This window comes from Filicampus tigris, chromosome 8 (assembly GCF_054856515.1).
Source record: "Filicampus tigris isolate MCC_2025a chromosome 8, RoL_Ftig_1.0, whole genome shotgun sequence".
Classification (NCBI taxonomy): domain Eukaryota; kingdom Metazoa; phylum Chordata; class Actinopteri; order Syngnathiformes; family Syngnathidae; genus Filicampus; species Filicampus tigris.
The window spans coordinates 3,250,819-3,264,764 of NC_141224.1; the positions used below are offsets into that span (position 1 = coordinate 3,250,819).

At 39.4% G+C, this 13,946-nt stretch overlaps 2 protein-coding genes across 4 annotated transcripts; both read right to left on the reverse strand.

The window, feature by feature from the left end:
• Positions 1 to 88: 88 nt before the first annotated feature.
• LOC147143029 (B-lymphocyte antigen CD20-like) lies at positions 89 to 5,340 on the reverse strand. The gene is made up of 6 exons (XM_086038428.1): positions 5,025 to 5,340; positions 3,183 to 3,484; positions 2,645 to 2,701; positions 1,813 to 2,031; positions 857 to 994; positions 89 to 459 (listed from the first exon to the last, which is right to left on the reverse strand). The coding sequence occupies exons 2-6, from the start codon at positions 3,477 to 3,479 to the stop codon at positions 403 to 405; spliced, it is 768 nt and encodes a 255-aa protein (XP_085894554.1). The 5' UTR covers positions 3,480 to 3,484; positions 5,025 to 5,340; the 3' UTR covers positions 89 to 402.
• A 796-nt stretch (positions 5,341 to 6,136) lies between these two features.
• On the reverse strand, positions 6,137 to 13,911 carry LOC147143030 (uncharacterized). 3 transcript variants are annotated; one of them, XM_086038424.1, is made up of 7 exons: positions 12,515 to 13,911; positions 11,334 to 11,432; positions 9,390 to 9,687; positions 8,753 to 8,809; positions 7,837 to 8,058; positions 6,786 to 6,923; positions 6,137 to 6,307 (listed from the first exon to the last, which is right to left on the reverse strand). In XM_086038424.1, exons 3-7 carry the CDS (start codon positions 9,684 to 9,686, stop codon positions 6,251 to 6,253), a joined length of 771 nt encoding a protein of 256 aa, XP_085894550.1. In that variant the 5' UTR covers position 9,687; positions 11,334 to 11,432; positions 12,515 to 13,911; the 3' UTR covers positions 6,137 to 6,250. The 3 variants fall into 3 exon arrangements, with proteins under 3 accessions (XP_085894550.1, XP_085894552.1, XP_085894551.1); XM_086038426.1 differs by having other exon boundaries at positions 7,837 to 7,909; positions 7,982 to 8,058; positions 11,334 to 13,911; XM_086038425.1 differs by having other exon boundaries at positions 9,851 to 13,911.
• Between the last annotated feature and the right edge of the window lie 35 nt (positions 13,912 to 13,946).

Below are 13,946 nucleotides of genomic sequence, written 5' to 3' on the forward strand. Positions count from 1 at the left end.
ATTTTTTTAATATATTGGGAAAAGATATAGCAAATAGGTGAATCTGCAGGGGGTCCCCAGTGCTGAAAAAAGGAGGAAAAACAATTACTGAATGTCTTTGTAGCTTTTAATTGTCAACATGTCTTAACAGGCAAAAAGGAGAATACGCTGCATATATCCAAAAAGAAAGCACATTCGAAATATGTCAATGGTCAATTGTGCCCAAGACACAAACACACACACACAGGAATGCACTTTTCAAAACTCAACTCAAACACGCCGCGCCTCTAACCAAGTGCAAAAACCAGGAAGACGTGTTTGTTTTTTTACATTTGTTATCAATTTCAGATTCAAGAGTGCTTCGTGTATCTGTAAGGTGCACTTTGAAGAAGAAGAAGAAGAAGAAGAAGACGACTGTGCGTGTTAGGCCTCGACTCCCTCCAGGAGCGGCTTGTATCCGCCTTCCGGTTCGTCACGGCTCTAAAAAGTCAAACAACAAAAGGCGTCAATTCGATTTTGGACACAAACGGTAAAGATAGAAAGCAAAAGAGCGCATGTCATCATGTGAATTTAAATGGAAAAATTTAGGGTGTTTTGGAGCAGCAAATGTATTTCATTTAAGGAATGGCTCCTATTTAACCTTTGTATTTTAGAAACAAAAATACACACTCTACATAAAGAAACAATGATTCAATAAAAAAATATAAACCGTGCATATCAGCTGCATTATTTGCTATTGCTCTAGATTTCTTAATTTTATTGTATAACTTTTTATTTAAAAATGAGATAAGCTGGTCAACTTGTGGATGTTTTATTTTTTGCGAGCCTGCCAACAGGGGGCAGGCAAACGTCCCTCAACGGAAGGTGGCTTGTGTACCTGCTGCTGGTTGTCTTCGTACTCGCTGTTGCCTTGGCGACACAGAGATTTGAAGGCCAACACGCAGGAGCTGATAACCAGGCACAGTTCCAAGACGCACAACGCGATGGCAACGCCGTTGATGCCTCTCAACAGCATCTACACAAAGACACATACGCCAAAAAAAAGGAGTCAACTCGCTTGGTGGATCTTTGCAAATTTGTGTTACGAACGCTAGATTGTGGCAGAGAATTTAACAAGCAACAGGTTGAACTTTATTCTCTTAATATCACAACATCATTCTCCTAATTCCTGTTTCTAGAAAAAATGTTGAACTTTTTATCTCGGGAAAATTCTGAGTAGTTGTGATGCCATTTCCAGTCGACAGAAGTGACAAAATGGCCGCCCCCGCAGATGGCTAAAAACGAGTGGATTAACTCTTATTCCACAAACGCAATATTTAACAGAATGCCTTATTTCAACTAGTGGGCTTGCATAGAACACATTCTTGAAAATGTATGTTTATGTACCGGTATGTTAATATGTCCTATCCCTGTAGTTAGTTTTCATTGTGTTGTACCTGTTCACATTCCCATGTAAATTTGAAAATAAATGCACATAAGAATTGGATTGCGTATTTTGTGTGCTTGCATTAAGTTTTAACCTCTATGCTAATAAATTGAACTCAAAATTCTCCAAGTGTAGCGCTCTTCCCATGATTGAATGATTTAAAATATTTTTGGGGGGGGTCATTTTCTTGATCAAAATAAGCCAAAAACAGTCATAGTTCCCTGAAAGGCATTCGGGATCAATGCAGTAGGGAAATCGCTATTAATTAATTCCACCGTTTAGAGCGACCCGATTTACGCTGCATGGCAATCAATATCGGTCTTTTTTCCTCCCAAAAAATGTGACCGTCTTCTGATAGCATGACAACTTTCTGATTTTTTTTTGTATGAAAGTGAGCGCCCACTCACCAGAATGAGGGCTTTCCCCTTCCCGCAGCGCTCCAGGTAGTACTCCTCAGCAGGACTCGGGGTGTGAGTGGGATGCTTTCTGTCCCAATAATCGTCATAACTGTCGTCACCTCGGCAAATGCGCCAGATGTAGATATCGCCCAAATTGATGGCGTAAAGGACGATGCCGGCGATGGCGAAGCCGATTCCCAGGAAGTTCAGAATTGCATTGACCAACACCTAAAACACAAAAAGGTACAAATAAGAAATTATTCAAATAAAGGAAAAAATGATTCACTAAATAAATGAAAAAAAAAAAATTTCTAAAATGCATCATTTTAACTTGAAAAATATATATTTCTATTCCCACAATATTGTGACTTTTTCGTAAGGAAAAAAACCTTTTATTTCAAAATTGATGATGATTTACGATTATGACTTTTTTTCTCCCCAAAAGAAGAATCTGACTATTCACACATTACTAATCATTATTTTTTTCATCTAAAATAAAAACCCTTTTCCTGAATTGTAAACATTGGCCTGTAAAATTTATTTTGAAGGTAAAATTTTTTTTTTTTTTTTGCAAAAATTACCTTTACTCCCGTCACTGTTTAAGGTCGTCTATCCCTGATGTAAAAGAAAAGACATCTTTTTTTTTAATTATTTTTTTTTAATGCATCTTTGTATCACTTTGCGGGAATAAATTGTCTTCTTGCCACTTTTATGTTGTAGCAAAAATCACTGGGCCTCAAACAACAAAGGAATTGTGATAGCAGCTCTATCATGGAGAGTAAAATATAATTCTAGCTACAAAGGAGTTGAGTGACTGCACGAGCGGAGAAACGCTACTCACCAGACACGGACTGGGGAACCTCTCCGACAAAATGCAGACGATGCCGAAGAGGATGAACTGTGGCAGACAAGAAAATACATTTTCATTTAAAATCACCATTTAAAAAGTGCAGTTGATGTTTACTCGTTTTTTTTTTTCTTTTTTGTCAAGATGGCGGAAAGTGGGCCTCTGTGTTTGGCGACACTCTTCACAATTGGGCTCTTTTTACGTTAATTAATTGGCTTTATTTGTTTATATGTTTTTTTTATTTGTATCTTACATATTATTTATATCTATATTTATTAATACTTATGTATTACGGCCTTTTATTGTCTTTATTTATTGTCTACTGTTTGTAAAGTGCTTTGTTACAGCTCTAGCTGTTATGAAATGCGCTATATAAATAAAACTGCATTGCATTGTCTTGTCTTGTCTTGAGTTGACGTTTTACTTTGATGATCGTGCACATTACCGGTAAATTGGGGATATTTAAAAAAAAAAGATCAAGTAATACAACTTCAGCAAAAATTGACATATCAGCTCCCACTCTCTTTCTTACCAGCGCTCCCAACCATTGAGGGAAGGCAGATGAGTCCATGTTCACGCCGGAGGCGGGCCCGCTGCTCATGAGAATGGCCCCCAGGCCGATATTGAGCAAGCCCACCATGATGTGCAGCGCTCCCAGTACGGACTGGGAGGTCCCCATGACCCCCCTCAGGTGCCGCGACACCGAGCAGCACACGGGGCTGTAGCACAAGCCCCCCAAGATTTGGCACAGGGGGGGCCAGCTACTTTTGGGGTTGCTGGTGAGTGTCAGCAGCGTGACCCCGTCAGCCTTGGTCATGGTTACCGACATCCTGTCTGGAAACACACCACCGCGTTTTCATAATAATTCATATGTGGATCATTTTGACGATTAATCACTTCATCAAATTCAAAAAAGAACATGTTTTAATCACCATACCTCTACTAAAAAAACAGGACGTTATTTTAAATTGACAGTAGATAAAACGTACAAACAAAAGAAAAAAGATTCAATTACTGGTGTGGTCTGTCACATGTCAGAAAACGGGCAAAAATATTGATCATTATCCTCCAAAGTAAAAGCAGATATTTGCACATTTGTTTCAACATTTACATAATCAGTCTTCTTTCATTGAGGACTACAGTAAAGAAATCAGATATTTACTGTTGAGAGGCTGAAATTTCAAGGAATTAGACAATTTTTGATTCAACGTGGTCTCTAAACGTTGGTTCAATTACCAAAAATCATTATTGATTACATATGACAATTAGTTGCCAATTCATTATTGCGCCTCTAAATGGCTCACGTCTCTGGTCCCATTTAAGTCTCTTTCTTGCTTGCTTTAATTCAAGTTATCAGTCTATGTATTTTATTTATTTATTTATTGGCCTCACTTCAATATTGTTCTAATTGGCACCAAACGATCACATAATGGTGCCAAAGAAACACTTTTGTATGAGACAAGACTTTGGTCTGTACACACCAAAAGCAAATCGGTGGTGGGATACCATATGTTAAAAAATATTTTGCGTTTGTCCTGTTCAATAAACAGCTGAAAGTACCTTCGCAACTGTGGCTCTCCTTGCCCGCATGCGAGGGCATTACAGAACCTCAATTGCTGCATTTGGTTTTCTACTTCATTCGAGTGGCGGCGCATCTGAAGCTCACTCTCGATTCAAATGTTGGCTTACAATAAAAATCAATCAAGCGACGATGACCAAAGAACATACATTTTTGGAGCTATTTCCTACATTTATAAGTGTGGTATAATGGACGAATGCAAGGAGTTCCCCTGGTGACAGGGTATGGGAAAAATATTATTTTGTAATCTGTACAGTTTAATTCTGCCCCATCCAATATGGCGACCCAAAAAAAAAAAAAATGCGTATTTTTTGATTTGCTGTCTTAATTAATGCTCTTCAAGCTTCAACCAACGACAGTTGATACATATGCGAGTAGTTCAAAGCGCGACACACTACAAGCAAATAGAAATAAATCAGTGTCTTATTTTTATATTTTATTTCAAAGAGGGTTCCAAATGTCACGCTGGGCGTTATTTAGCAGTAGGACGTTCAGTGCTGCCACCGACGGTCATAACCTGTACTGCATTTTAAAAATGTTGTCTTATTCGTAATCATGATCACTCTTTAAAACTTCGAATATAATATTATACTATTCCCCAGCTATGAGTAACACATCTAAACTCCAAATGTGACGTATATGTATGATCCAACCTCGCGTATGTGAGCCAGGAAGACACGTTACGCAGTTGTTTGGCTTCCCGAAAAAACAACACGCGTTGGAAATACGTGACGTAAACAAGGACATTTAATTCCGCTTCTACATTATTTATAAACTAAACAAAATTGTTCTTACTTGCTTCTTCGCGTAGATTCAGTCAGTGGGATACACTCTGGTCAAGTGGTGGCTGACGCCTGAGGACCGAGGAGGACTTTCCTCTTGTTCCGGGAAAGCGCAGGCAAATGCTGAGTTAACCCCTTGACTGCGCTTACTCCCCTCGACGCCGAATTAAGTAGGTTTACACGTTCACATTACTGGACAATATTCCAACTGCCACACAATAAAAGTTGGCATGGAAGCAAAAAGATGGGAGTGACAAATGTTGGCAGTCCTGCGGAAAAACCAAATCAGACACAATTGTTTATTTAAATTTGTAATGTGTTTTTTTCGATGGTAATTTTGCCCTTTCCGTGTTACAACGGCGGCCCTGAAGTGCAAAACACAGTGCAATCTAAACAACAGCAAATAAACACAAAAACAAAACAAACACAACAGCAAACCTAAAACCACAAAAACAACACAATAACAAATAATTAAAAAACAACAAATCAAGAGCAAATCAAATTAAGTTGACGTTTTGTCATCCTCGTCCGTTGCCGGGGAGCAAAGTGCGCTGCGCACACATTCATTTCTGAATGTAGCCTATAATGAGCAGCTCAGTATTTATTGTCAATTTTGCTTTTTTAACTTTAAAATTATTTAGTGTAACAACTGTTCAGAAGGGTGTGAACCATGTGTTTAATAGCTTAATAGAGGCAGAAATCCTCCCCTCCCATGTGGGGGAGGGGGCTTGGAACTTATCTACCTCGAAAAGTGAGGGGATGCTATATATATTTTCCAGGAAAGATGGGGGTTGCTCCCCCCCAAAAAGTTCTGTTTTAAAAAACATTGGGAAGAGAAAGGCAAATAGGTGAATCTGGGGGTGCGGAACGCCAAGTGTGCGTGGGATTCACTGTGCTGAAAAAAACAAGGAAAAACAATTGCCAAATATCTTTGTAGCTTTTTGTCAACATGTCTTAACATGCAAAAGAGAGAATACGATGCAAGTATCAAAAAAGTCAGCGTAAAATTCCAAATGCATCAAAGGTGAACTGTGCTAAGGCAAGCGTGTATGCACACAGAAAAGCACTTACCAAATTTCAACTCAAACCCGCCACATCTCTAATGAAGTGCAAAATGAAGGAAGAGGTGTTTTATTTATTTATTTTTACATTTGATAAAAATTCCAGATGCAAGAGTGCATACTGTATTTGTAAGGTGCACTTTGAAGAAGAAGAGAAAGAGCAAGACGACGGTTCGTGTTAGGCCTCGACGTTGCGCAGGAGCGGCTTGTATCCGCCTTCCGACTCGTCACAGCTCTAAAAAGCCAAAGAAGAACAGAAGGCATCAATTCATCTTTGGGTCATCATGTAACTTTGACTGCAAATATTTTTGGGGTGTCTTGGTGCACCAAATTTATTTTATATAAAGAAATGCTCACATCTAACCTTTGTACACATTAAAAAAATAAAGTATATATATATAAATGAAATAAAAACAGACTGTTTTATTAATGACAGAGGACATGTAAACATGTAAAAATTACATGTTATATTTAATGTTTGTCAGCATTTATTTTCGAGGAATTTGGTGGGTTTTAATGATTATTTTTTCCCAATGCATTTTCACTATGGCAGGGGTCGACTGTAGAGTAAATATACAAGTTGTTTAAATAGATATATTGCTCCATCTTCTGATTGAATTGGTGATCGAGTACCGATTTTCTGCAAACCCTAAAAAAAACCTACTGCAAAGAGGGGGCAGGCAAACACCTCTCAACCGGAGGTGGCTCGTTACCTGCTGCCGGTTGTCGTGGTGCTCGCTCTTGCCGCGGCAACACAAAGATTTGATGGCCAACACGCAGGAGCTGAGAACCAGGCAGAGTTCCAAGGTGCACAGAGCTATGGCGATGCCGTTGATGGCTCTCACCAGCGTCTACACAACCACAAAAAAAAATGTGTGAAGCAAAAAAACAACAAAAAAACCAACAACAAGACTTTCTTCTCGTTCAATCCCGACTTGCACGAGTTGAGATAACAGCGCGAGATCGTGGCAGAGAACTTGACCACAAGCAGCGGGTCGAACTTTATTCTCTTAATATGAATGTCAGGAATGTAAGAGAATTCTCTCTTCACTGGAATTTTTGGGGGGGACTGAAAAAAAAGAAACTATTTACACAAGCACTTACTACATTGGAATACTGTTGTTATAGTTTCATCATTTGAAATCTTGAAAAATAAATTTATTTGAATATTACGACTTCTTACGTGTAAGATTGAGACTTTCAAAAAAAAAAAAAAAAAAAAAAAAAAAATACAAAAGTGTACCAGAAAATACATTATTTTCTTAGGAGTACTACTTTTCATTTCATAAATAAGACTTTTTATCTTGCAAGATTACAGTTTTTGTTCTCTAAAAAATACAACTTTATTCTGGTTATGGTGCTGCTTTTTTTCCTTTAATCAAAATATTTGTTCTTTCTAAAACACTACTTCTAGCTTGAAGAATGACTTTTTTTTTTCTTTGAAGATTACGACTCCTCATTTCGTAAATGAAACTTCACACTCGCAGGATAGCGACCCTTTCTTTATAGAACAGTTGAACAAAAATAATATTTTGATTTTTGAAAACTATAGGACTTACAGAATTTTTTTTTTTTGAAGATTATGACTTTCAATTTTCGCAAATGTGACTTCATATCATGCAAGGTTATATGATTTTTACTTGTTGCAAAAAAATTAACTTTATTTCGATAACCTCTGTGCTTTTTTTCTCCCAAAAATGTGACCGCCTTCTCGTAGCATGACAACTCTTTGATGCTTTGGTATGAACGTGAGCGTCCACTTACGCGAGCAAGGGCTCTCCCCTCCAAGCAGCGCTCCCAGTAGTCCTTCACCAAAGGATTCATGGTGCCGGAAATTCTGGACGGGAAATTGCCATAATAGCTATTATAACTGCACACGTTGTAGGGCCACCACATGTAACCTCCGTACACGTTCATGGCGTAAAGGACGATGCCGGCGATGGCAAAGCCGATCCCCAAGAAGTTCAGAATCGCGTTGACCAACACCTTAACACAAAAAGATACAAATGAGTAATTAGCCAAATGAAGGGGGAAAAAAAAAAGATTCCCGAAACTATGATAAAATATGAATGAAAAAAATGACACTCTGCTAAAATACATTATTTTAGTTTGAAAAAATATGACTATTCCCACAATATTGGGACTTTTTTTTTTTTTAAAGAAAAAAGCCAAACTTTTATTTTTACAATGACTATTTCAATCTAAAAAAAAACCAACACTTTATTCTTGTTGGATAATGACTTTTTTCCCCCCTCAAAAATAAAATCTGACTATTTTTACAAATTGTTTTCATCTAAAATAACTTTTTTCTTGGAAGAACTTCTATTAAACTTGCAAAATTACATTCTTTTTCATTATTATTTATTTTGAAGTAAAACATTTTTTTCCTCCTTCAAAATGAAATTTAAATGACTCCTGTCAGTGTTTAAGGTTGTCTATTCCTGTCACATGCAAAAGAGAGGATGTCTTTCTTTTTTTTGTCTCTTTGGAGCAATTTGCAAGAATAATTTGTCTGCTTGTTACGTTTCTGTCGTTGTTTGAACTGTTGCTGCTGCAGCAAAATCATTGGTCCTCGAACGACGACGGCATTGTGCTAGCGGCTCTTTCAGAGTGAAATATCATTCTAGCTACTCGATATAAGCAAGTCGAGTCAGCGCACAAGCGAAGAGGCGCTACTCACCAGACACGGACTGGGGAACCTCTCCGATAAAATGCAGACGATGCCAAAGAGGATGAACTGCGGCAGACAGGAAAACAACAAGAGATCAACATTCAAATATCAACAAATATGTACAAATCACAACCCAGCTTGAATGAGAATCAGAGATTCAAATAAACCTTTCCAGAAGATTTTTTTTGTGCCAAGTCTGAATCTGCCCTTGGCTTTTTGTCGAGCAGGTATCGATAATAATAATAATAATAGCTGAGGATGATTGGTCGTTTTCTGAGCCCTGAGCAACTTCGATGTCATCTCCAGTCGACAGAAGTGACAAAATGGCCGCCCCTTGAGATAGCTAAAAACGGGTGGATTTCTCATATTCCACAAACGACGAGTGAGCCTGCATAGAACATATTCTGGAAAAAAAAAAGTTCGGGTTGACTTCCGCTTTAAAAACAAAACAAAAACAAAAACGTAAATAGCTCAGAAACCTGACGTGCAAAAAAAAAAAAGTTTTTTTTTTAACTATCGAGAAAATGGGCTGGGTTGTTTCATTTCACACTTGGTGGGTGGGCAACCCCCCAACAATTTGCATACAAACAATTCAAAAATCACATCTCCGTCACACAGTGTGTCGCCTTTGGCGTGTCTTTCTTACCAGTACTCCCAACCAGTGAGGGTAGCCAGAGAAGCTCATTCGCCACCCGTAGCCGGCCCCAGTGCCCATAAAGAGGGCCCCCAAGCCGATGTTGAGCAAGCCCACCATGATGTGCATCGCCCCCAGTACGGACTGGGAGGTCCCCATGACGCCCCTTAGGAGCCGTGACACCGAGCAGCACACGGGGCTGTAGCACAAGCCCCCCAAGATTTGGCACAGGGGGGGCCAGCTACTTTTGGGGTCGCCGGCGAGTGTCAGCATCGTGACCCCGTCAGCCTTGGTCATGGCTACCGACATCCTGCCGTGAAAAAAAACAACATGATGTCAACATCGATTGCGGCTACGCTCGCACTACAGGGCGTGATGGCCATTTGCGATTTTTTTTTTTTTGTTAAATGACATTTTTTTTATGTACTCGCTCACGTCGCAAATACAAATGTGACTTTTAATGTGAACGCAACGTGTCTGTCACCGCGTGCCGTCCTGCATATTTAATCGCCCACGTGGTCCCGGCACATCCCTCGTCGGCGACAGCCCATCGGCGTCGAGAACGTAATCTTCACGTCACAAGCAGGCGGCGCACGAGCAGACACGCCTCCCCCCCCAAAAAAAAATACGAAAAAAAAGTCAAACAAAAACAACAGACACACACGCACAGCGGTGAAATAAAAACAATATGGGTCACATGTTATTGGGTCTGTGGGACCGCAAGGTACACAACACTCTTATTTTTTCTTGCTCGGCCGCGAGTCAGGAGTGCGGCACCTGCGTGTGATCTGGTACGGATTAAGTCCATTCTCGACGTCGCAACACATTTTTTTTGTGGTCGAAATATGACTAAGGGCATCATTTTTAAGAGGCTGACGATGTAAATGTCTGTGATTGGGAGATGTGCTCCTTCCACATTTTTTCTTTTCATTTCCTCATTCCACATCACAAAAGCAAGCATGGAAATTTTTAATTTTTTTTTTAACAAATCTTAGGTCATATAACAATGCAGCCAGGCTATTCCAATTGAACTGTTTACATGACGCTCATTCGGATTGGCAATTGGAATATGCCACCCCTGTGAATCCGAATGAAATTCCATTCGGATTTGTCCTTTTCATTCCGATTGGGGCATTTATTATATGGAGCATTTTCATTCCGATTGGTCATTCGGACCCTTTCTAATCGGAATACATGGCTCCATGTAAACCCAGCAAGAAACAAATGGTTTTGTTCAAAAGATATATTCCGTCAGGGATGGTATTTCGATGTGCCCGCTGGCCAGAGCAGCTCCTCACTACCGTGTAGTGTTGATTGGATCAATTGACAAACTTTTTTGTTTTTCTCTCTCTGGCTTGTGGGCTGGGCTCTTGGGGGGAAACAGGGGGGGGAAAAAATGCCCAGACAAAAATTCAAAATGAATTGCACCACACTGGGCCCTGAAGATGCCGACCCACCGGGCATCTGCCTGCGATGCCAGACGGCCAGTCCAGCCCTGGCGACAGAGTGACTGAGAACAGGCACAAGACAAAACTTTCAAAACATGTCTAGTTTTCATACGTTTGAGTAGAAGGGGTGTGTGAGATGGGTGGAATCATACTTTTTTTTTATTATCATGATCATTATATTTCTTTCCTAACCCTTAGTCCACCATCATCACAAGTCTGTGGTTACTTAACAGTGGCGCACTCGGTGCTGCCACCCACGGTCACAACCTGTACTGCGTTTTAAAATCCTGGCCTAGTCGTAAACATTTAACATTCTGAAAACTTCCAACTCTAATCTTGTGCTATTCTCCAGTTAAGAGTAACACACCCAAACTCCAAATATGATGCAATAATTTTACGATCTCACCTCGAGTATGTGAGCCAGGAAGACATGTGGGGCCATTTCTGTGCAACGAGGACCATGGCTTGACTTCCTGTCTTATCTTAAACAAAATGGTTCTGTACTTACGTGCCTCTTTGCGCAGATTCAAAGTCGGTGGAATATACTCCGTTCGAGTGGTGGGTGGGGAAAGATGCGTCGGTGTAGTCGTAGTGAAGATGACAGGAACTCAAAAAACAAGAAAAAAAAAAACCCGTTACACGAGTGAGCGCAATTAAATGCTACACGTTCACACTTCGAATATTGGACAATATTTGCGTAACAGGCACACCAACACGGCGCAAGAAAACTTATGTTGACATAGCAGCAAAAACATCGTGACAAATTTTTAAGTATTGGAAAAACTACATTCAGGAAAAAAAATATTTGGATAAAATATCCAAAATATCAATTTGGACTTTTTTAAAAAAAAAAATGTAATGACGTTTTTCAATGTCTTTGCTTCTTTCCGTAGATTAAATTATGCAAATGTTTTTTGTTGTTGTTGAAAAAAGAATCTTGGATTTCCTATTTTGTTTTCTGATTTTGACCGTGTTGTGAGTTGTGTACCCGTCTTCCACATTTTTTCTTCTCATTTTCGCTTCCTCATTCCACATCATTATTAAGCAAGCTGGGACTTTTTTTTTTTTTAACAACCATTATCTTTTGCTGTGTACCACACTTGTGCAAACCAATATGTTGTATTGTTCAATGTTTTCTTTTGATGCATTTGTTAAGTCAGCGGTTTTTTTAATGTTCCCAAAGTATGACGTCATGTTTACATTTTCAGTGACGTGATGAGCAGGAATGCCAGCAGAATTTCCTTGACTGTTACTCACCAAGTACTAATTCAAACAAAAGTATCAAATATAATCCAATTAATTCATTAATTAAACATTGTACAACTTCAGTAAATTTTGCATGGGCCATTTTCTGGTTTGAAATAATTCATTCAATTCACCTATTTAAAAAAAAAAAAAAAACGGATTATTATAATTATACATGTTCTTTTTCTTGATCCACAATAAAAAGATTACAAGTAATCAGGTTTTTTTTTTTCATATAAATCTTGATAGTCTAAAAATATTAACATTAAAATTGAACATTTAGTTATAGATATTTTCTTAATTGAAAAATTAAATCCACGTAATATAACAATGCACATGTTAGGAAATTATGCAGAGTGTACAATGTTGAATTGTCTTCCAGTTTTACGTGTCATTTTTGCAGTCAACTTCGAGCGGGATTGACAAATTAAAAACACACCTTACCTTCTTCTGAGAGCCTTCTTCTTTTCCTCGGTGATGTTGTCAATAGTCTCCCATTTCTTGACAGCGACAGAGTGACAACAGGCACCAAACCAAACTTTCAACTAGTGTCGAGCGCTTTTAAAAGTGTGTGTGAGGAAGTGGCGTGTAAAGCACAGTCGATGGCCGGAGGAGGGGCTGTGGTGGACTGGGGTGGGCTTTGGGAAAAAGCTGATTTTCATGTCCTTGAAAAATTATTTGGACATCGGGAGGGACATGAACCCAAATTCTCTTCACTTTATGGCCACAGAATCACAGCAGGAAAGCAACCTTGCGTGTGCTTAGCGCTGCAAAATGAGCTTCTATTATTTGTTTTTCTTTTTTAAGACGATTATGAAATTTACCTCTACTAGGTTTCCCCGTTCAGCTACTGTCTTCTGGAGTTGTAAAAGTCTTCATATTTCATCCTTTTCAGGTGGCGGCACCTCCGCATATGTGGTATATGTGGTTACCGTACCTGAAAAGGATGAAAGACGAATAGGGCTTTTGCAACTCCTGAAGTTGAACGTTGAAATTAGTAGAGGTAAATAAAAAGAAAAAAAACTCATTGTCTTGAAAAAAGAAAAACAAGTTCTTGATAATTCAAGATGAACTCATTAACTATGAATATAGCTTCTTAGCCTATGAGGCAGCCGTAGCGGGGCGAACGCTAATTCTGTCCGGCTAGAAATGTAGCTTGGCGACGCGGTGCAAATGGCCGCTTGAAGATAGTCGATTTCTGATGTGCGGCTGTGTGACAAGCCCAGAGTTTGGCTTGGCTAAATTTCAAACTTAGTCCGTCCTTTTTAAAAGATTTCTCAACCGATCGTCCACAAAATGAGCATCTGTCCAGGACGGACGGACCGTTCCGTCCTTGGAACGGAATGCCCATCACTGATTTGCCTGATACAAAATTACATCGAGAGTTTATGAGTGAAAAAGGGTCCACCTTGGCCGAATGATCCCTTTAAGTTGTGCTACGTCCGAGTTCCGGAAGGCAACACTGTTGCTCTGCTTGGAGCCCAAGTAAACGACCGACTAACTAGCAAGCGATACAGAACTGTGTGTGTGCTCTTCACGCCTTAGCGATATTAGGGCCACACAGAAGCTGCAGTGTTGTCAGTAAACATCAGTAAAAATTCACCGACTCACGTCTCTGATCCTTCAACGGCGCCACAACAAGCTAACAAGTGTCAAATACGACACCGCCTGCGACGCTCTTTGATTCAAGGTGAGGGGCAAAAATGATCATATTAGATTGTATACAATTGTAACATTTGGCATTAAATAGCATGTTGGAATGGAAGTAGGCACCTTTTTTTTTTTAACATCCCCTTGTTACTGCCTCGGTACTGGTAAACATCTGAAAAATGTGACCATTTTTCATTTCTTAGGGCCCCTCTATAATACTCCCCTC